At 41.6% G+C, this 22,773-nt stretch overlaps 2 protein-coding genes across 2 annotated transcripts; one reads left to right on the top strand and one right to left on the bottom strand.

Moving 5' to 3' along the window:
* The first annotated feature begins 2,274 nt into the window (after positions 1 to 2,274).
* On the top strand, positions 2,275 to 4,941 carry LOC143586394 (uncharacterized). Its single transcript, XM_077067954.1, has 2 exons — positions 2,275 to 2,458; positions 4,733 to 4,941. The coding sequence occupies exons 1-2, from the start codon at positions 2,282 to 2,284 to the stop codon at positions 4,736 to 4,738; spliced, it is 183 nt and encodes a 60-aa protein (XP_076924069.1). The 5' UTR covers positions 2,275 to 2,281; the 3' UTR covers positions 4,739 to 4,941.
* An 11,926-nt stretch (positions 4,942 to 16,867) lies between these two features.
* LOC143586391 (uncharacterized) lies at positions 16,868 to 21,047 on the bottom strand. The gene is made up of 7 exons (XM_077067948.1): positions 20,936 to 21,047; positions 20,538 to 20,619; positions 19,358 to 19,473; positions 19,028 to 19,158; positions 17,489 to 17,639; positions 17,259 to 17,418; positions 16,868 to 17,183 (listed from the first exon to the last, which is right to left on the bottom strand). The coding sequence occupies exons 2-7, from the start codon at positions 20,548 to 20,550 to the stop codon at positions 17,086 to 17,088; spliced, it is 669 nt and encodes a 222-aa protein (XP_076924063.1). The 5' UTR covers positions 20,551 to 20,619; positions 20,936 to 21,047; the 3' UTR covers positions 16,868 to 17,085.
* Between the last annotated feature and the right edge of the window lie 1,726 nt (positions 21,048 to 22,773).

The raw sequence follows: 22,773 nt of genomic DNA, 5'->3' as shown, positions 1-22,773 counted from the left end.
ACGTCTAGTAAGACGGTCAAGAAAATTAAGAAATGGCTAGTAATAATAATGGCAACTATTACGCAATTTTGTTCAAACATGAGCATCCCGTAATTCCGATGTTACCACATGGAAGTCAATCGGCGTGTATCTTTCAGGAACTTAACATAGGCCAATAGAATTATCCAGTGACACTTCAAGAGGAATACCATAATACCATCCTTCGAACAAAGTAGAAGTTCAATGCGAAATTAAGCACGAACCAAGTCCGATTTGTCAAGTTGGCTGAACTGTCATTCCGACTAGGAGAAGTGGCACTTTGGATCACCATCACCAAACTATCGAGCACCAAAAACTATGGCGGGTCCAAACCGAAGGCCAAAAATGAGGGTCATGATGCCATATGAGAATTTTACCATCCAGATGCCAAATTATCAATCTGCAAGTGAAAACAAGAACGATTGCCCTAATCATACTGGATCACAATACACTTGTTCCCAGTCAGTCCTCATGGATCATCCTTTCACATGCCGCCATATACAGGATACACACCAACAGTTTTTGAGGAAGCTAATGAAATCATAGAACAATATCAAGCAACACAATCATTTTACAGCTTAGAATTTCATATTTCGGATGAAGAAATGCATGCCTATGTTGCTAACCCTCACCGATACCCGAAAGAGAATGAATATCTCTTTCCATCCGCATCCGCACCAGTCGGTTATCCTAATCAGCCAAACCGATACCCGAAAGAGAATGAATATCTCTTTCCATCCGCATCCGCACCAGTCGGTTATCCTAATCAGCCAAATGTAGTAATGGATAAATTAAGGGAAGACATGTTTGAAAATAAAAGAATGGGAAAAAAGATAACTAAGAAACGTGACAAGATAAAAGTCATGTTAAGTAATGAATCAGAATAAAAGTTTTTTAGTAGTTTTTTTGCTTTCCGTACTATAAATAATCTATAATATATATAAACGAAAACATAAAAATCCTACGTGTCGCGATGTGGTCGCTCCCCCTTTTTTTGGAGTCACCAGATTTGCTTGATTTTTAAATGGAGGCTTCTCATGCATTTGACCCGAATTCACGGGAAACCTATAATATGACCCACAGGCCCGGCTCCGAGAAGGAAAAATAATTTTCGGGTCGAAGACGAAAAATATTTTGGGCCTCAAGTAAAATAAGTATTTAATTTTTAAATAGACATACTTGGTTATGATTTGGGTTGTATAAAAAACATTTGTATAAAAATAGGCTTAAACATCTCTCAAATGAGACTAGAACCGATAACATTTTGGTTGGGAGTCATACCCCTTTGAAGCTAAGCCAAACTAGTTATTATGTAGTTGAGTTTAAACATAAAATATACATATTGGTTTTTCATAAAAAAAAGATATAATTTTTTTAATAAAAAAAAATTGGGCCTAACGAAGTGTCGGGTCGGGGGCCGTCGACCACCCAACCCTCCTTAAAGACCGGCCCTGATGACCCATACAGCCATGTAGGACCCCTTTAACCTAGTGGTACACAAAACTAGTTTTTGGGCTGGTCGGTTTGGAAATGATTCGGATGGTGTCATACGAGGTTTAAAACAATTCGCTTTAAAGGCTAGTTTTTATCTAAAGAAAAACAATACCAAATCGGACCGGTTTCAAACCTCTTTCATCCACAACCCGATCAAATCCGAACACGTTTCAACCTAACCGGTTTGGAAATCTCTTTCCGGGTAATTTAGACCGGGTTCAAGATTTTTTAGCGTGGTCATATTAGAGTCAAAATATGATAGAAATTAGAAGCCCTAATTCTTGAGTTTTTTATTTAAGGGATTGGAAAAGAAAAGATAAGAAAATTTTTCTTTTTTCATTCTTGAGTTTTTTCATTAAAAGAAAAGAAAGAGAATAGAAGGAAAAGTTAAGCCTTTTTTCCTTCAAAACTTTCCTGCCAAATATGGTCGGATTGTGAAGGAAAGTTTATATCTCATTACTATATTACCAATTTACCCTATCTTAATTCTCTTTTCAATGTTGCTATGAGGACATAATTGTAAAGTTATAAATTTTTTTTCTATATTTTCTTTCCAATCTAACTCAAGAATGTAATAAACACTTTCTTTTTTCTTTTATTTTAACTCGAGAATGCATTGTAAGTATATAATTTCTTTTCTTTTTCCTCAATCCAATCTCTTCTTTACTTTTCGTTGTATTTTAAACCCCGAGATGCAATGTAATTGTAATTGTAATTGTAATTGTATAAACAAGCTTCTCACCATTTGCATTTGCTGAATCAAAGAAAGATGATGAGGATGAGACTGATGTGGTTCACGTTAGGGTTTGCTTCCACGTCTGCTGTCATGGCTAACTTGGTCTACAAAGATCTCTTACTCGATCGTCACTCTCTTTCTTGCCAGTTGAAGAATCAGTTTGAGTCGTTGGAATCGCGTGTCTCAAACCTCGAATCAGTATCACCAAAGGTACTATTATTTATTTAGATTGTTAGTATTAGCTAATTATTTAGAAAAGCAAATTATTTTGACTGTGATCTTTAATGGTGTTAAAGATGGAAGGATTTGATGTTTTAGATTACTTTCGAGAGTGGTTTTCAATTGTTGGTGAAAAATAGTATCAACTTTGACGGGCTTGACCCGACTTGACACTTGACGGCGTATGCGTGAGTATGACCGAATTTAGAATATCTTTTCGTGTAGGCCTAGCCTGAGATATAGCTTATACGGGATTCGTAGTTAGGGTTTTTTTAAATTGTGATTGTTTACATTTCTGTTTCTAGCCTAACGAGTACTTAATAGCGAAAATGATTGATCTTGCGTTTTGCCCTTTTTCTGCACGTATTTAACCTCACCTAACCATGGGGAGGTGTGGTGGGAAACCACCTCTCTATTGCTTTGGGCAAACAACTTGGCTTCAGCAACATCATCTCGGATGCGTTCAAACAGATCAGTGTCGTTCTTCATTACACAACGCGGTTTGTTGTTGCCACCGAGGATTTCATATTCTTCTTGAAAATGGGGTCAAAAGCTAGAAGTTGTCATATTTGGTCCATTCTATTATAGAGATAATTTTAAGCTATTGAATTGTTTAAGATGAAATGGGTTTATCTTAAAACTCTAAGAGCCTATCCATAAAATGGGAGGGTTTGCGTGATTATGCTTTCTTCGCTCAATACATAATCACTCAAACACTTTCATTTTGAGGATAATTTCCTAGGGTTTTAGACGAACCAGTCTCATCTTAGGCAATTTGCTAGTTTGAATACCTCTATAGTAGAATGGATCGCATGTGTCTAAGTTCTAGGACTTATGAAGTACCTCGGTGACAACACGAAACTATGTCGTGAAATGAAGACGAACGAAAATCTGCTTGAATCCATTCGAGATGCTGTAGCTGAAGCCAAGATGCTTGCCCAAAGAAGCGGGATGGTGGTTTCCCACCACCTCACTGTGGTTAGGTGAGGTTGAAGATCTTGGTGCTTGGGACATACTAGATTTGAGCCATTTTAGCCTCTTTGTGGAACTTATTTGTTTCTATTCTTGATCAATATGAGTTTACTTTTAGATCATACTTCTTAGCCTCTTTGTAATGAGATTTTGAAATGTTTATTGATATTTTGTCATCCTAAGGGTGTCCATCTGTATGATGATGTGGCTGTTACAAATCAAAGATTTCTTTTTTAAGTTTAATAATCACTTAGGATCAGTACAGCCCAGTGGGGTTTGTTCAAGTAAATCCTGAGTAAGATTTTGTAGTGTGCTTATGTAAGAATTATGTGTGGCCTTCAATTTGCATAATTCAATCGAAGGAATTGGAATTTGTCAAGGAATTAAAATGTTAAAAAGGAATTGGATATTATGAACGGATTTTGAATGTTCAATGAATTTGAGAGAGAAAATAATTGTAGAGTAATTGGAATCAACACCACGGTCATTACCTACCTGTTGCTACCACCATTTCCCTGACAAGCCCACTCTCACTGCCGCCGTCAACCCGGTCACCCCCGACCACTGCCCTAGATACCACTTGGGCGAAGGTGGTAGCGGCCTAGCGGGTGGGGTGGTCGTGATAGTGATAGTTTCCAGAGTGCCAGGGCAGGGTAGTCGGATGATGGCGGGGTCTGGTGGGGGTGGGGTGGCGCGATCACTGAGATGACAGCTGTGGTGGCATAGGTGGTTCGTTTCTATGGCAACGGTGAATGGTTAGAAATTTCATTTACTTTGGTTGGATTTCTTTATATTTTGGAAGGATTGTTGAATTATTTTAAATGAAGGAATTCAGTGGAATTAATTTTAAATCCAATTCCTTTACTAAAAAACCAAACACATTAAAAATGGAATTGAGATTCAAATTACTTCAAACTTTGCGAACCAAACACATTAAGAGATGAACTCAAATTCCAATTCCATTTAGTTCCGCAGACTAAACACACCTTAAATCTCTAACCGGCCCCTTGCTTAACCAATTTTTGCCTGAAGTTAAAATATCTAGGTTCATATAGGGTCAGAACTTGAGATTCTGGCCAATGTGTTTTTAAGGCATACAGCCTCCAAGTCACCTTACAAAGGTTGTGATTACTGAAATAATATTCTTTTGTAATCAATTTAACGCTTTAAATTTAATTATGTAACCTGTCATCATCCAACCCACCATTTTGCCACCTCATCAGCTAAACCGAATGTGCATGTCTAGTTTTGAAAGTTTTTTGACGGGTATACTTGTATCTCATTGTGTTGCAGGAGTAAGGATACAAATTTTGAAGAGCCTGTTTCTTGTTGATTGAGTCGGTTCATCGTTTTCGTGTAACTGTTAGTTTTTGTTATGTAATTTCTGATCAGCCAAGTAGACTTGTGGGGGCTTGTTAATAAATCTTGGTCAAGAATATAGAAACAAGTGACTTGATGAAGTCACGTCTTACATATATGAAATATGTTGCTGATTTCATCTTTTTGCTCTTCAGATTCATGATTACATGCATAGTTAGGTTTATAAGGTTTATATGCATAGCTTGACAAATCTTTATTTTATAAATTCTTTTGGTTATTATTATTTCTTATGCATTTTATTACGCATTAAAGCTACAGATTTAGTCAGAAAACAAGTATATATAACGTACCTAAAATTTTACACGACTCCCTTTAAGGTAATCTATTTTAAGTTGTTTTTTTTAGATATTACTACGTGTAAATATAAAATGTAAGTCAAAGTACATAATCTATTTCATTTCAAATTCATTTAGAACATGTGTAGTGGGCGTTTTGAACATGTGTAGTGGGCGTTTTGGAGGGGTGAAAAAGCCCAAACGCCTCAAAACACCGTCCTCAGGTGCTCTTTGAGGGGTTTTTTGGGTTGGGACTCTTTGTAAATCGGGTCCCTCATCTATACCATTCAAATAATCCAATTTATTCCCACAAACTCCAACCAATCACAATTATCTTATTTATATTTAATTTAAATTATAATAACTAAGTAATGATTAGAGAGGCTCTATCCACTACACCTATTTTCGACAAAAAGCTTCAATGATGACATGGCGTAAAATACCTTCATAAAAGCTTCATCCACTACACAATCTTAGGATAAACCCGAACTCATTGTGTTAGAAATTAAACCTCTCATTGTATTATTGGCATATAAAACACGAAGATCCTAAATAAAAAAAATGAAAAAACAACTGTTCAATGAATATAAAGGTTTTAATTATTATTTTTTTTATTACATATTATAAATTATTATAAGTATACGCAATATAAAACAGCAAATGTAAGTTGGATGTTGCTTAATGGTAGAGCACTCACTTTACTAGTGAGAGGTAGAGGGTTCAAACCTCACTATCACCAACTTATATGGGAGATATGAGGGATGACCCTGGCTTCCCAGGGTTCGAGTCCTGATCTCACATGGTTTTACCGGCTCCACGTTGTCGTGCCATTAGACGGGTGTGGGGGTCGGGTTTTATCCGGTGAATCCCATAATAGGGTGGACCGCTAGGGGCTTCGTCCGTCCGGAATAGTGGCCGGCTCGGGCTACCTTTGGCCAATGGGGGTCGCGTACGAAGTACCCGGCATTACTTAGTTGGTCGTTCAAAATATATATATATATATAACAGCAAAGTGTCATTATTGTACTACTATCTATATAAGCCATTTAGTGTGTAACTATTTTTAATATGTTGTAAATAAATGACAAGAAATATATGATAACCGAATAGTTTCTTTAAGTTGAATTTAATAGAGTATCTATAATTGTTTTTTTACTCCTCGAACTTAAAACTTGAAAATAATAATCACAAACTGATGACCGGTTATTTAAGTTACTTTATTCAAACTTCAATGGTAAAAACAACTACAATATTAAAAGTTGAATGATTTTAATTAGGTTTATTGGATTTTATTAATCATGGTATTGGTCGATAATAATTTATATTCATTTAATCGTCACTAGCGGTCCTAAATTTAATAAAGTTAGCCCCAATGGTCACCCGTTAAAAATGACTTAATGGCGTTATACTTTTTTACGAGTTTCGAACTAATGTTTTAGGGTTTTTGATTTGAAGGAGAATACGAACCAATTGATGTAAACTTAGTTTGAAACGATGCTCCAAAACGACGAAATAATGCTTCAATTCGAGCGTTTAAACTTACAATTAACAAAAATCAAGCCGTTTGGATCACCGTTTCGAGCTAAGTTTTACATCAATCGATTCGTATCCTCCTTACGAACAAAAGTCATAAAACATTAGTTTGAAATTCAGAATAAAGTATAACGCCATTAAGTCCTTTTTAGCAGGGAACCATTGGGGGCTAACTTTTTGAAATTTGAGACCACCAGTGACAATAAAATAAATAGGAATTTTTATTGGCTAATACTGTTGAATAGAAATTATTAAAACCTAATAAATCTTTTAATTATTAAGAATTGTGAGTCACTTTAATGGAGCACCAAATAATGTTGATTTTTATTATAGATTCTCTAAAAGAGAGGTGCACAAAAGGTAGTGTCCGAACCCGACCCGGAACCGGTCCCCACCCGGACCCACGTTTAGGATCATGTATAGGATTTCTCCCTGGAGCCGTACCCGGAACCGGAAATACCCGGTCAAAACCTGAAAAATCCTAGAGGAACCAGTCAAATACCCAACTATACCCAGAACGGGTTCCTACACAGACCCGGTTTGACTTTTGTTGACCATACTCGGAACCGGTTCCTACCCGGTTTTGGGTATAAAAAATACCCAATTTGTTCATGTCTACTCTAAAATAACCACCCAAAATAATACCAAGAAGCGCAATGTATTAATATCTGAAGAAACACTAACCGGACCCCGGACAGATTACTGGTAACCTGGGGGTTGGATAGCTGTTTCCCACGAGGGGTTAGACCCTTGGAAGATGGTTCTTCTGATAACCTGCAAAACAGACACCGTGAGCTCGTCACTGAGAAGGGGGGGGTTCCTCCTTGTGACCACCCTCCGGCGTGAGAATCAGACTAGATTGCTCTTTAAATATAAAAGTATATTAAGAGATTGCTAGAGCAGATATCAGGTATAATATGATGATAATGTAGTAAGATATGATGTGTCCAGATGATCTTACCATTTGGGGTATTTATAGCCGAAGGTAGGTTTCCAAGGAGGTATGGCCGGCTGCAACAGTGTTCCTGTTCATCAACAGTAGTCTACGCACGTGCCCTGCTGGTAGTTGGTGGGTAGGCAGCGGCTGATAGCGACCAGGCCTGCTGTATACTATTCCCTTTCCACCAACTGCCGGCTACGCACGTGGTATGACAGTAGTTGGTGAGTAGGCAGCGGCTTAATAGTGATACAGTACAGGAGCATGCTGCTCGCCATACTGTATCAGTGAGCTGTCGTATCCCTGATCAGATCTTTCGCCCATACCTCGTCAGGTACAGTAAAAGGTCCTTCAGTATAGACTGGCTTATTTGGGCGGGAGTATTCCCCCTCCCGCCTCTGTGCGGGATTGCTCCCGGCTTTGCTCATTCCTTCAGGTGACACTGAATGATCGAGAGCTAAGTACCTAGTGCGTGTAGCCATGCTGCGCGGGTGGCCTTCCCTCATGGCTTGTATCCGAGGCTGCGGGAACAGGCGGAGTCCTTCACCATGGGAGGCATTTCCTGCGGGACCAGCTTGCATACTGCGCGTAAGGACGTCACGTCTCTGAGCATGGTTGGTCCTGCGGATCCAGTTGGTCTCTGCGCAGACGTCCCTGTTTAAGGTGAGTCTTGCGGGTCCAACTGGGCTCTGCTGGGACCTACCTCTTCAAGTCCCCCCAGTCCAATGTTCTTCTCATGCGTGTTTAATAAAGTGAGGTGAACTTTTGGACTTAAGCAAAGGGTTTTGAAAAGGGTTTTGTAAGGTTTTCCATGGGAAGTCCTTGTCACTTGCAGAAATGCCCGAGTTTCCTGCTTGGTCTTTGGGTATGATGCGGGTAGGTCTGTAACCTCCTCGCAAGTCAGGAACATTGAGTCCCAGTTGTGTGGATTCTCCATGAGGTTTTGGTAGTTTTGAACATAGTGATCAATTATGTTAAAACCACCAATTCCATCCTGGAACTTCAAACAACGTAGTTCTCAACGTTCCCGCTATGCGGGGATGTTATTTCCGTTTCCGCAAGCATTGCCCAGAAGATCCTTCCTGGTTTCAATTCCCAGCGGAGCGCTAGGTATGTGAAGGGTTTTGCCTTAACACTGTACCAGCGCTCGTCTTACGGTTACTTTACTTCCAAGGTATTCCTAGCGTCAATTCCCTGCAGGTGCTAGGTATGTGAAGGGTTTTGCCTTTACACTGTACCCGCATCTGTCTTATAGTTACTTGGTTGCCGAGGAATATTTGGCTTCAATTCCCTGCGGGTGCTAGGTATGTGAAGAGTTTTGCCTTTACACTGTACCCGCATCCGTCTAACGGTTACTTGTTCGCCAAGGTTTACTTGGCTTCAATTCCCTGCGGGTGCTAGGTATGTGAAGGATTTTGCCTTTACACTGTACCCGCATCCGTCTAACGGTTACTTGTTCGCCAAGGTTTACTTGGCTTCAATTCCCTGCGGGTGCTAGGTATGTGAAGGATTTTGCCTTTACACTGTACCCGCATCCGTCTAACGGTTACTTGTTCGCCAAGGTTTACTTGGCTTCAATTCCCTGCGGGTGCTAGGTATGTGAAGGATTTTGCCTTTACACTGTACCCGCATCCGTCTAACGGTTACTTGTTCGCCAAGGTTTCTTGGCTTCAATTCCCTGCGGGTGCTAGGTATGTGAAGGGTTTTGCCTTTACACTGTACCCGCATCCGTCTAACGGTTACTTGTTTGCCAAGGGGTAAGGGGTATTTTCCCGCTTACTTTTTAATATTTTCGAATTTTGAATTTTGAAATTCGAAGAGTTGGTGGAAAGATAAGAACAGTCCAAACCTCTGAAACGTCGTGCGACGGTTTCTTCTGACTGTGTCAGGACGTGCAGGAAGTTATGGTGACGTGACAGAACATGGTCATTCCAGACGCTTTTCCTGGCGCGTGGGCACGATTTTTCGGGCGCGTGGCCGCGAAATTACTGGCACGCGTCCTGTCAACAGCTGTTGCCAGCCTGCTTTTTGCCACGTGTCATAGTTTCATTGCACCTTCGATTTCTCTCTCCTCCGCATTAAATTCACCGCATTAATTGCGATTAGTATATAAAGGGGGAGAGGCCCCTTTGTAATCCACACTTTCACCTCTCTTCTTCTTCTTAGTGATTTCCGGCAAATACTCCCCTTTTTCAGGCAAGCATTTTCCCGAAATCACTCTTCTTTCTGCAAAAATGTCTTCTCATGATGCTGAAGCTGTAGCCGACGATAGGAGTACTGCTGGCGAGTGCCAGTGTGCTCTACCTCTCGATCAGTACCAGTACATAGTCAGGAAGTTCATGCTCGAGTCTCTCGAGCCTGAGTTTCCTGAATCCCACCAAACTATGTACGATGCCCCTAGTGGCAAGATCGGGGTATATGCTGCATTCTTTGTTTATGGGAACCTTAGGTTTCCATTGACAAAGTTTATGTATCGTGTCCTGGAGAGGCACGGTGTGCACCTGACCGAGGTGCATCCGATGGCGATTGCCAAGGTCCGGCACTTCGAGTGGGTGTGCCGGATTCTGGGTATTGAGCCCTACGTGGACCGCCTGATGACCTTCTATACTTGGAGGTGCGTCCAAGGGTGGTACACCCTGACAACCCGTATAAAGGGTTTGAAGATCTGCGTGACCGAGCGCAGTCTCCGATCGTGGAAGCGGGAGTTCTTCTACATCTCTGCCCGCGCCATCCCCATTGCTATGAAGTTCAAGAAGGGTCAAGCGCTTCCGAGCCTTCACGCTTCCAGCTACCAGGAGGCGGAATGGTTCGCGAAGATATCCCGGGTCCAATCTCCGGTTTACCGGTTTGCGGAGTCCGGGATGGTGCTGCTGGGGATGAGCCGGGTATGGAAGGATGCGTCCCGGTTTCCCATCCTTCTTGAATATGGTTTGAACTCTATTCCTTATGGTATGTCTTGTCTTTCTTGCTGATATTAGTTAATTTTCTAACTGTTTCTTTTTCTTTCAGAGGGGAATAATTTGGAGTCGCTCCTGTTCCCGCGGGAAGCTGACAGTCCTGTGCGGGTGGGCACTCGTGCTCTGGATGACAATGAGTTGCCCATCCTGGAGCAAACGGCGGATAGGTTTGTGGAGGTCTATCCGCCGGGCCAAGAGATCCTGAGCCACCGGCGGCCAGGTAAGGAGATATTCTATCCTGAACCCCTCAATGCTGTACCCGTTGCTGAAAATCCTTACATCCTGTCTTCTGAGGAATCCGCAGATGGTCCTCCCCTTGTGCGGAAGAAGAAGACTGCTGCCGGCGTGAAGGGGAAGGAGAAGGCCACAGCTGATCCAGTGGTTCTCTCTGACACGGAGTCAGATAGTGAAGAGGTGGCGGGGAAGCCCGGTGGTGAGAAGACCACTGCTCCGGAGGCTACGACCGTTACCTCCGGAGAACCAACGAAGACGACGGTGACCGGTACCAAGAGGCCGGCTCCATCGGGTTCCTCCCCGCCCGTCCGTACGTTCAGGGTCAAGAAAACCCGTAAGTATAATCATAATTCCTTTGTAGATTTGTCACTTCATAATTTTCTTAACACTTTCTTCTTTGTGCAGGCGTGGATGTTGACGCAATCCTGGGTGAAACGCAGGGGAGTACCTCCTCGCCAATGACGGTAGGCTCGGTCAGCCTTCCTGAGGCGTCGACCCAGTCGCCTGCGCCTGCATCCGCTGGTCCAGTTGGTCGTTCCGTCGAGCCAACTGTTCCGGCCGAGATGACGTCACCGCCGGCCGTGAGTGCGATTTTTACAGCATCCTTCACGGAACCGGCGGTTACTGCTGCTTTTAAGGAGGCGGCGACCGCGGCGGAGACAACGACGGCGACCACGGCGGCTGCCACCATGCCCGCGCCACCGGCACCAATGGCCGGACCATCAAGTACGCGCAGGGCTTCACGCCGATCTTTGCCACCTTCCCGTCTGCCTGACCTGTTGGATGGATTTCCTTTAGGTTCAGGTGATGGGTTTGGCGGCTATCGGCCTGTCATTGACCCTACAGGTGCGTAGGGTTCCTTTCTTTTTCCCTTAATGTTTTTCATCATCTTTTCCTTACTGCTTTTGTTTCTTTTGCAGTGTCGGATTCCAATGAAGTGTATGTTCCTCGATGGAACATACGCCGAGGAACAACCCTTCGCACACCCGTGGAGTGCGTGGACTGGGCTCGCCACGCTGCTCCTCCGGGCGCGTTGGGGGAAGCCATGGTTAGCTACCAGGAGGGTAGGCTAACTAATGAGCTTCGGGTTCTCCAGGCCCGGATGCAGCCGCGCGTCGAGCTGCTTTGTCGTGAAAACGACAAGTTGAAAGCAGCTCACGCCAAGGACATATCTGAGGCGCGTGCTCTTCGGGAGGAGAACCAACAGCTGGCGGCAGCTGCCGCCGACAAGGAGAAGGCCTTCAAGGCCCTCGAGGTTGAAGTTCAGGCGCGACTCGAGGCCCGCTCCAAGGCTGCCCAAGCTGTGAATGAACAGCTTCGGTTGGCCAGGGAGACTGCGCGAAACGCAACCGAGAGGGCTGCCAAGGCTGAAGCCGTTGCTGAGCCTTTGCGTGTGGAGAATGAGGAGCTCAAGGCCAAATTAGAGGCTCTCCAACGCGCTCATGATGCCTTGGCAATGGAAGATGCCAAGAAACTCCAGGAAATCCTGGACCAAAGGGGGGTGCTTGACCAGACCCAGCGGAAGCTTAAGGGCGTCGAAGAGGCTGCCGCTAAGGAAGTTTTACTTGCCAACCTTAACAAGAGCGAAGCCGAACGCGCCCATACCGAAGCTCAAGCTGCCCTCCGATGGCTTCTTCGAGAAGCGTTGCCTCAGGTATGTTTAGATTTATCTTCACGCATTTCTTTTGTAAGAAAAGGTTCTAATACTTGTGTTTTCTTTGTAGGTTGTGCGTCGGGTCTTTTCAGAGACCTCTTACGATGATGCTATGACCGCAGCCCTCAACGCTTCTCATGATGATGGGGAAAAGGCCGGCTTCATGCTTGGTCTAGGGTTTGTTGAGAAAGGCGTCCCGCCTTCCAACTTCCCTTTGTTCAATGTGGATACTGAAGCCATTTATGACCAAGCATTGAACCAATACGCCGCCTTCCCGCATCCAGTGGTGGAGAAGGTGGACGAAGTAGCTGCTGCTGATGATGGGTTAGCTGTCCTCAAAGCGTTCCTCGAACCACCCCGTTCTGACGGAGCGGGTCCAAGTGGTAGCGGCCCTGAGGCTTGATCCTGAAGATCCCTTCCCATTGCTAAGACTTGTATAGTTTTTTATTTTCTTTAGGCGGGTAGTTACCCGGCCATTCTTGTAATATATTCTTGAAATATTAATCTTTTTGCGTATAAGATTGTTATTTCCTTCTTTGGGTTCCTTGCTTTATAAACTTATGACTTGCATACTTAGTTTAAATTAGCAATTTTCCAAGTGTTTAGAATAAGAACCTTTGAACGTGGTTGATAGTGGGTTAAAGTTTCGCTTCCTCCTTCGTGATTGTGCGGGTAGAACCGTCACTTGCACTTGGTAGGATGGCTAAACTTTAACTTTTATCTAACCTGCGTGCTGGTTTTTCTTGCCTTTTGAGGATAAGTTAACCTTTGAACGTGGTTGATAATAGGTGTGAAGTTTTGCTTCCTCTTTCGTGATTGTGCGGGTAGAACCGTCACTTGCACTTAGTAGGATGGCAAAACTTTACCCATACCTGACCTGCGTGTAGGTTTTTCTTGCCTTTTGAGGATAAGTTAACCTTTGAACGTGGTTGATAATAGGTGTGAAGTTCTGCTTCCTCTTTCGTGATTGTGCGGGTAGAACAGTCACTTGCACTTGGTAGGATGGCAAAACTTTACCCATACCTGACCTGCGTGTAGGTTTTTCTTACCTTTTGAGGATAAGTTAACCTTTGAACGTGGTTGATAATAGGTGTGAAGTTTTGCTTCCTCTTTCGTGATTGTGCGGGTAGAACCGTCACTTGCACTTAGTAGGATGGCAAAACTTTACCCATACCTGACCTGCGTGTAGGTTTTTCTTACCTTTTTAAGAATTTTGTTTTGAACCGTTCGACGCGCGGTTGTCGATAGGTTAGTGTTCATTTTCCTTTCATGATTCATGCGGATAGACCGGCACTTTCATTTAATGGAATAATTGAACTCTTCTCCTTCAACTGACCTGCGTGAAGGTTTGCCACGTTATTGGGTTCGTGCGGGTAAGACCGCCTTCCCACGCAACGACTTCACGTAATGTGAATGCCGTCACCAGTGTTGGATAGTTTTAACCGTTCGACGCGCGGTTGTTGATAGGTTATTATTCAGTTTCGTTAATGATTCATGCGGATAGACCGGCACTTTCATTTTTGGGTGCTGAACTTTTTCCCCTTCAACTAACCTGCGTGAAGGTTTGTCACGTTATTGGGTTCGTGCGGGTAGGACCGCCTTCCCATGCAATGACTTCACGTAATTATGCGGTGAAAACCGGCATATTAGTGTCCAGAAAAGTATTAAATGTAAAATCATCAGCTTCGATATTCTTAAAAGAGAATCATTTCCATTAGAAGTGGCTCTTGGCCTTTTCTTTACAAATTGGAATTGATTTACATGCAAACTGTGTAAATGAGCTCCCTTCCTTGTTGGGATGGGAGTGCCATCGAGCCGATACGCACCTGGTTCGGGATCTCGTTCTTTACGCAGCATGTAGTCTCGATTTTGAAGCTGGAATTGATTTTTGTTTTCCCCAGCTGGGGTTCTATACGCACCCGCCTGCTCAGCCTTTATTACGCCACGATGTGCGCGAGCGTCCCATCTCTGACAAATGCTTCGACCATATCTTTTACATCTATGCATTCTTCAGTGTTGTGGCCCTTTGTCTTGTGAAAGTCACAGTATTTGCTCCGATCTGCATCGTGACGATGTCGGATTATTGGCGGTTTTGGCCATGGGAGCCCTTCAGTGGCGAATATCTCAGTGACGCTTTTGGTGAGTGGCGTCCATCTGGAGTTCCGGTGCGACTGTACATTATCCCTTCCGCCCAACCGATTTTGCAAGCCGGATGAGGTGTCAAAGTTTACCCTTGACTGCCAGATGCCTAGCTTTCGTTTTTTATTTAATCGGGCGGTGAGGACGTTGTCTTCTCTCGTCCTCTGGGTGTAGAGGTTTGTGCTCTGTGGGAGATCTCTACCCAGTTGTTTTTCTGTTTCCGCATAGCGTTTTGCTGCTGTCATGATGCCATCCCATGTGGATGGCATGCCATCTTTACCCGTTAGGGTGCGGATGAGCTCTGGGTCATGTGCGCCCTGGATGAAGGCAGCGCGAACAAGATCTTCACTGATATTGCCCAAACTTAGCTTCTTTGAGTTGAAGCGAGTGATGAAGTTTGGCAGAGATTCGTCTTCCTCTCGTATGCATTTGAGGATTGTCCATTGCTCCTCGGTATACTTCCGTTGCTGGCTGAAGTGTTGGCTAAACTTTTGTTGGAAGTCTGCCCAGTCGTAGATGTGGTTGACCGGTAGACGATCGAACCATGCTCTAGCAGCCCCAACCAGCGTCATTTGGAACATGTAACACCACGTGGGTTCCGTCCAATTGCTGACGGTTGCCCCTGCTATGAACCTGTTCAAATGATCGTCTGGATCAGATATACCGTCATATGTGCCTATGTTGGGCATTTGTTTGGCACTCTTTGGGGCGATTGCCTCAGCAATGTCCCTTGCAAATTTGGACGTTCCTGCATTTGCAACGTTTGGTCTGAACGTTTTAGAGAAGTCTCGTGGACTTCCACCTGTGCTTTTTGGTTTGAAGGCTTGTCCAAAATGCCTTTTCGGTTGGGATTCCGTTTCCTTATGCTTCCCTTTTGCCCTATGGCGAGGGTTCGCGTCGGAGTCGGATTCCTCCGAGTCATCCTCCCAGTATTCGAATTCGTCGGCCTGTTGCACGGAACGCAAGCGTTCGTCCAACTCAGCCTGGAATTCCTTTTGTCGTGCCTCCGCCCATGCCTTAACTTCATCGAGAGTTTGGCGGGGGAGTCTTCGTTTCTCAACCTGGGTATCAGTGGATCCCAGTAGGCGATCATTTACTGCACTTGCCCCAGCTTTGGTAAGTGGGGTAGTGTTCGTAAAATTTACTTCGCTTGCCCCGGCTTCGGTAGCCGGGGTAGTGTTCGTAAAAACTGTGTTGCCGGTATTCCCCCTAGTAGCAGGGGTTATGGTTACCGGAATTTCTCTAACCATCTTTGTAGAAGTTTGAAAAAACTGGAGAAAAATAAAGTTCTAGCTTTATGCACGGATGGCGCCAATGAAGAAACACCAACCGGACCCCGGACAGATTACTGGTAACCTGGGGGTTGGATAGCTGTTTCCCACGAGGGGTTAGACCCTTGGAAGATGGTTCTTCTGATAACCTGCAAAACAGACACCGTGAGCTCGTCACTGAGAAGGGGGGGTTCCTCCTTGTGACCACCCTCCGGCGTGAGAATCAGACTAGATTGCTCTTTAAATATAAAAGTATATTAAGAGATTGCTAGAGCAGATATCAGGTATAATATGATGATAATGTAGTAAGATATGATGTGTCCAGATGATCATACCATTTGGGGTATTTATAGCCGAAGGTAGGTTTCCAAGGAGGTATGGCCGGCTGCAACAGTGTTCCTGTTCATCAACAGTAGTCTACGCACGTGCCCTGCTGGTAGTTGGTGGGTAGGCAGCGGCTGATAGCGACCAGGCCTGCTGTATACTATTCCCTTTCCACCAACTGCCGGCTACGCACGTGGTATGACAGTAGTTGGTGAGTAGGCAGCGGCTTAATAGTGATACAGTACAGGAGCATGCTGCTCGCCATACTGTATCAGTGAGCTGTCGTATCCCTGATCAGATCTTTCGCCCATACCTCGTCAGGTACAGTAAAAGGTCCTTCAGTATAGACTGGCTTATTTGGGCGGGAGTATTCCCCCTCCCGCCTCTGTGCGGGATTGCTCCCGGCTTTGCTCATTCCTTCAGGTGACACTGAATGATCGAGAGCTAAGTACCTAGTGCGTGTAGCCATGCTGCGCGGGTGGCCTTCCCTCATGGCTTGTATCCGAGGCTGCGGGAACAGGCGGAGTCCTTCACCATGGGAGGCATTTCCTGCGGGACCAGCTTGCATACTGCGCGTAAGGACGTCACGTCTCTGAGCATGGTTGGTCCTGCGGATCCAGTTGGTCTCTGCGCAGACGTCCCTGTTTAAGGTGAGTCTTGCGGGTCCAACTGGGCTCTGCTGGGACCTACCTCTTCAATATCAAAAAGCTAGTCTGATAGCAGATTCAGCTAATGGTGTATATAATAAACTGTAGTTGTAGATGCACATGAATAAACAGTATACAATCCAAACACTCATCATTCAGCCAAACACAAAACCAATACAAAACCGAAACCAAAACCAGAGAGAAAACAGGTGCTCGATTGACTCAAAGATTCCCTGGCTCGTAATTACAAGACCCCGACACCAACTATTATTATTATAATTATTATAACTATCAATCACATGAAATCATAGTCGTCGTAACCATCATATCCAGCAGCATTTACAACAGCGTCATCATCAGGCTTATCCATCAGCAGCTGTTTCTTCTTCCCCCCTACACAGCATCATCAAAGTTACATTACAAGCTTACAAAAGTAATAACCTGGTACTAGTTTTAAAAGGGACCCACCTGTTTTCTTTTTACCAGCTGCAGCTTCTTTCTCTGCTTTTAACTTTTCATTTGCAATTGCGGTGACCGAAGAAGCAACTTCTTTTGCATCAGCAGCTTTTAAGGTGGTCATTGACAATCTCATTACATGCTTCAGCAACCCAATATAATGAAAGCTTTTCTGCATATTTAACAAAAACGTTAGTTGTTTGAATTAATTAATCAACCATTAAAAATTTAACTCAATTTACCTCATACGGCCGAAGTTTATTAGAAATGAGTTGTGCGTATTCCAGAAAGTCGTTCTCTGATTTTGGGATGAAATAATCAATGGTCTTTTCATCACCTTTCTTGCTGCCAAAAAGTTCTTCGGTGTTCTTGTAATCAGCTTCTTCAACAAGCCTGGGAAATATGAGACCCACATATTAACTTCTTTTAATCACACATACTGATATAAGAAAATTGAAACACTTTTGGACAAAAGCGTGTCGTTGCAAAAAAAGGAACCAATTAGTTGATTAAATGTGGCTCAGCAATCAGCCATACACTTGTCACTTGTCAGCTAACTCAATTATTTGCAGTCATAAACCCAAAGTCAGATACTTCTTTAGAGACAGGAAGACTCACATTAGAAAAAATTTGGAGACACTTTTGCAAATTTCTAAATATAGACTCACTATATGCATCTCCAAAAATGTTGAGTGCAAGAAAGAGGAAAAATAATATAAAAAGAATACAAAGATATTTAACTGAATAGATAAATATAGAGAATGTGGGAAGTTCTTAAAAGATGAACAAAATCTAGAGTTAAAAGATGTTTTTAGTTAGGTTATAGGAATAGAATATAGATATAAAGAAACCATTGTGAATGCTCTAATAACCAATAATATTTATAATTAGCAGTTACTTTGTACACATAATATAGCAAACTCTTGTTCATATGATTGAATTATGCGTATTTCTCACGCTGATTGCTGCGTAAAATTAATTATTTTAGAAATGGTGAGAGACATGACATGTACCTATTAAAAATACTGGTGGGAAAAACTGCATATTGCAATTAAAATTACTGAAGCTGAAGAAAGGTAGTTAAACAACAATATGATGACAATGCATCAAATAGCGAGTTCAAGAAAGAAAACGGTTTAGATGAACTTTCTGAAAACTATTAAAAATGGCAGCCGATTATTTTAAACCAATTAAGAAAAGAAAAAAGGGATTAGAAGCTAAGTAAAAAAAAGGATGCGTAAAAAACGTGAATCAGTGGCTAGCAGCATCAAGTTTAAACCATCTACAAACGACTAAAGCAGCACAAATGGAAGTCTAGAGGGGGTTCCATAAGATCGGTTCATTGTTTCACAGAAGCACAAAACCACCAAAATATAAAGAAAAATCAAGAAGTTTTAAGAAAATGAATGATGAAGACAGCAATTCTCCACATGAAAACGTCCAGGCTGTTACAATCAAGTGTAATTTTTGTACAACATGCACCTTAACAAGTCAAAACATGAAAGACTCTGGCTGAGATCGTGTTTTTTAAAACCAAGATCAGGTAACTCATTATTTGACCTCATCAATTCAAATTCAGATACCCTTATATGAATACAGTAGCGGTAGTAGCTCCAGCCCATATGTGGGTAAATGGGCTAATTTAGAATAAACCTTGCTTATATTTAGTTGAATTTTAAAAGATTGATAAAATGAAAACAGGTCAAGCCCATGGTGTGTTAAATATGCACGAAGCCTCCAAAGTAGTATTATCTTAAAAACTGCGTATCCAAGGTTCATACCGTTGTTGTCTAAGCTTCTCTACTACAGGATCTAACGGCACCTCTTGTGCAACTTCAATAGCTTTCCCTTTTTCTTGGACAGCTTTAGGCTTCTTTGGGGCCTTCACAGGAGGAGGTGCTACCACTGGTGGCTGATGCACATACAAAGAAACACAAGATGTAAAATTTTAGTACGAGTAATGCCGGTTCCAGCATAAAACTACAACAAAATATGGTATTATCCATTTCAAGTTTGGTTTAATCAGGAAAGAAAAATGCAATTCACGTGTATAAAGATGATGATGTTACGCTTCAACAAGTTAAACTGAGCATAAAGAAATTAAAGCGTACTGGAGCAGGTTCGTCTTCATCTTCCCATGAATCTTTTATATCATTTTCATCGACATCTTCGTCATCCCACACGCTTTTAGGCTCTTTTTTCAAAACAAGCGGAGCTGGCTCGTCCTCTAATACGTTCGAATGAAATAGTTAAGACATGCATGCCAATATATACTATCAAAAAGTACATGTAGCTGGTAATACACGTACAAAAATACAAGACATCAGCAAAAGTATATATTTTAGCTAACTTTAAATAATGTATTTCCTGTAATAATCTTAACAACTAATCAAATCGATCAGTAAAAATATTCACTCTATGCCATGATATAGCAATATTTTCCTAGGCACTTAGGTTAAGGTTAGTATTGCTATTTCTTAAAGTCCTTAATACTTTCATTATGGCTACTAGAAAAATCACGTTGACTTCAATAACACATTAGATATTCATTCAAAATGATCACAAAGATACAAACACAGGTAGCTAGAAAACCTACAAAAGAACAAAAGAATTTACAGTATCAATGGATAAGGCAAACAAACCTTCTGTCGGCCAAGCACACGTAATCACTAATAATCAACCAAGAAAGTCACCATATTAAAAGGCTTTTACTTAATGGTTCACATTGTAAGTTATGACAAACAACTGACTAGGGTTTCACCTAGATATTACACATCAATAGAACTAGAAGAAAAAAAAAACTACTGTATATTTATAGTAGGTTTTACTTTTAAAAATAGAACCTCCAATAATACTTCACAAGCTCACACCAAGCTAAAAAGATTTAAAAAAACATGCCAAAACTTGGTTACAACTTACAAATTCCATGATTTGAGTTATTTCATGTCAAGGTCAAGGACACCCATGATAGCTACCTATATACAACCAAACTATTGAAAGCAAAAATATATAATGAACAATGCACCTAGTGCACGTATCATTCCAAGACTACCAGATTATTTAGCAAACGTTAATCTGCCAAATACAAGCTAGGACATAAGTTTAACGAAACAATTTCTTTATAAATATTCACCATCCTTGATGGATTCTAAAAACAAAAACAAGTCAGATTTATGAACAATGATCTCAACATAAACAACGTAAAACAATAAAAGAATGCAAATAACTACACAACGACTAATCTATTTAGGCAACACGGATGGATGGAAAGAAAGAGAGAGAGTTTTTTACCCCAATCTTCCATATTCTTTGACTTTCCTTACACTTGTACAAAACTTTGATTTATATAGGATGAGCCAAAGATGACTTAAACCTGTTTAACATGATAAAAAAAAGTATAAATAAGTTACCATAAACAAGACAGGATTTATTTCTTTCAAAAGTAACAAACTTTACACCACTAATAAAACAAATAACATCATTCATTGGCTCCAATATCAATTCACAGCAATCAAAAGCTTAATTAGCATTTTACCTAATTCTTACATGCTTATAAAACCAAATCAAAAGCTTAATTGCAAGAACAATTTCTATATTCTAAAATTAGGGTTTTTAGATGAGATTTAGTATTTGTTTAATCATTTACAGCGATTGAATTGAATTGAATAGAAGAAGTAAAGTAATGGTACCTTAAGACGGTGGAGATGGAAGTGAAACGGCGGCGATAAGACAGCGTTCACGGCGGCGAGGGTTCCAAAGTACGGACGGACACAAGATGATAAGCTGCTGTTTTGATTCCAGCGTTAGGGTTTTAATCATTGGGTCGGGTAACTTGGTTGCTTTTTAATGGACCGGGTTGCGTACAGTCTCAAAACTGGTTAACAAAACCCGCTTAATCTAATCGGTATTGGTTAGGCTCGTTAGTATCCTTACTAAACTTATTAAACACCAAAAATAGTATTGGCACTCGAAAAACTATATCAGCAGCTGTACACCTTATGGTACCAAAAATAAGTTCGTTTATTTGTTACGATACTGTCATTAAACCCAAAATATATATTTTTAAACCCTCAAAACAATAGCGACTCGTACAAATTTGACACTTGTAAAACAATATCGCTACTCGTACAACTCGTGGTTCGAAAGTTAAATTTTTTTACGTCATTGGCACTCATAAGCGATATCAACACTAGTATGACTTATGGTAAATAAAATTAACATGCATAATAAAAATAGCGGCACTCGTACATAGTCGATACTCATAAGATAGTAATGACACTCGTACATCTTATTGTACAAAAAATATTTTTGTTATGGTACCGACTCTCGTAACACAATATCAGGACTTCTGCATTGTAGACCTGCCACATGGCCCAATACGTATCTTGTGTTCTACTTACGTTGCATTTTTAACTCTAGTGGTAGTATAAATTCGTACAACTTTAGTTGGACTTCGTGTGTTTGGACTTGCCTTTTCTTAACTTGGAGGTGACTATCCATGAACCGAGAATGGGATTGCTACGAGAGAGGAAGGGAGTGCCTTAGTGAAAGGTTTTTCGTGGGCGCGACGTGGTGAGATGAGTTGTGGAAGATAATGTCTATGTATAACCCAACAAGTGGTTGATAAAAACATAAACGAGTTGCATAAGGTCCACAATGGAGTAAAACTGAAAAGATTAAAGTTAAATAAGTTGGAACGTTGTACATCCACAAGCTTCACCGAGTTTTTTTGACCCAAAAGAATCCTTTTAACTTTATTTTCTTCACAAATCCATGTATTATAAATGGGTTTATTTTTTAAAACCTTTTCATTAAGCGTTGTCTAAATTTACCAACAAATGGATAAAACAATGGCATAAACCATCTTGTGAACCCAGATTTCACCACTTAATGGTTTCTTGTTTTTGTTGCTGGCCCGCATAGTGGACACAAGGGATGAGCTTGGTATACTGAAAATACCGATCCTGAAAATCGCAAATTCTTGGTACCGGGTAGGGGTGTGCAAAGTTCAAAACCCGACCCGACCCGAGAACCGAAGTATACTGATTATGAAGACCGAAGTTGGACCAGCTAGGGATAATCGGGTTCGGTCCGACATGTGGTCGGTTCATTGGTCCCTCTGCAACATAACCGAGACCATATATAACTCTCTTATGTAGGTATGAATTATTGATGTCTAACTTGTAGAAACCATGTGGATGTGTTTCAAATACATCTTCTGAAGGTTTTATAGAGAGGAATAAGAGGATGACAACCTTCCTCAACTACATCGTCTTTGTTGGATTCCTCAACCACATCGTTCCTTAGAGAGATTAGATTGTATTTTACATGGCTGGGGATGAAAGGTAAGTGGTGACCATCATGGTTTGAAATTTTAAAAACTTGGATGGATTTGGTGAGATCGAGTAAAGTTAATAAAGAAGTAAGAATCTTACAAATCTCCTAGATAGATAGCTTCATGTCCTTTCATTTTTTCATATACGAAGACCTGTGTAAACAATAATCATTTTTTAACAGTATTGTTAAT

Source organism: Bidens hawaiensis, unplaced genomic scaffold (genome assembly GCF_021521415.1).
Source record: "Bidens hawaiensis isolate Kalapana, Puna unplaced genomic scaffold, B.hawaiensis_p1.1 tig00034642_1, whole genome shotgun sequence".
Lineage (NCBI taxonomy): Eukaryota > Viridiplantae > Streptophyta > Magnoliopsida > Asterales > Asteraceae > Bidens > Bidens hawaiensis.
The sequence above is the reverse complement of the archived record's forward strand: the minus strand, read 5'-3'. Positions and strand labels throughout refer to the sequence as shown.

Coding starts and splice junctions, on each gene's coding strand:
- LOC143586394 (XM_077067954.1), top strand. CDS start 2,282: ATGATGAGGATGAGACTGATGTGGTTCACGTTAGGGTTTGCTTCCACG.
- LOC143586391 (XM_077067948.1), bottom strand. Junction 19,159..19,357: donor ATGAAGACGAACCTGCTCCA/GTACGCTTTAAT, acceptor TATGTGCATCAG/CCACCAGTGGTAGCACCTCC. Junction 17,640..19,027: donor GAGAAGCTTAGACAACAACG/GTATGAACCTTG, acceptor CATATTTCCCAG/GCTTGTTGAAGAAGCTGATT.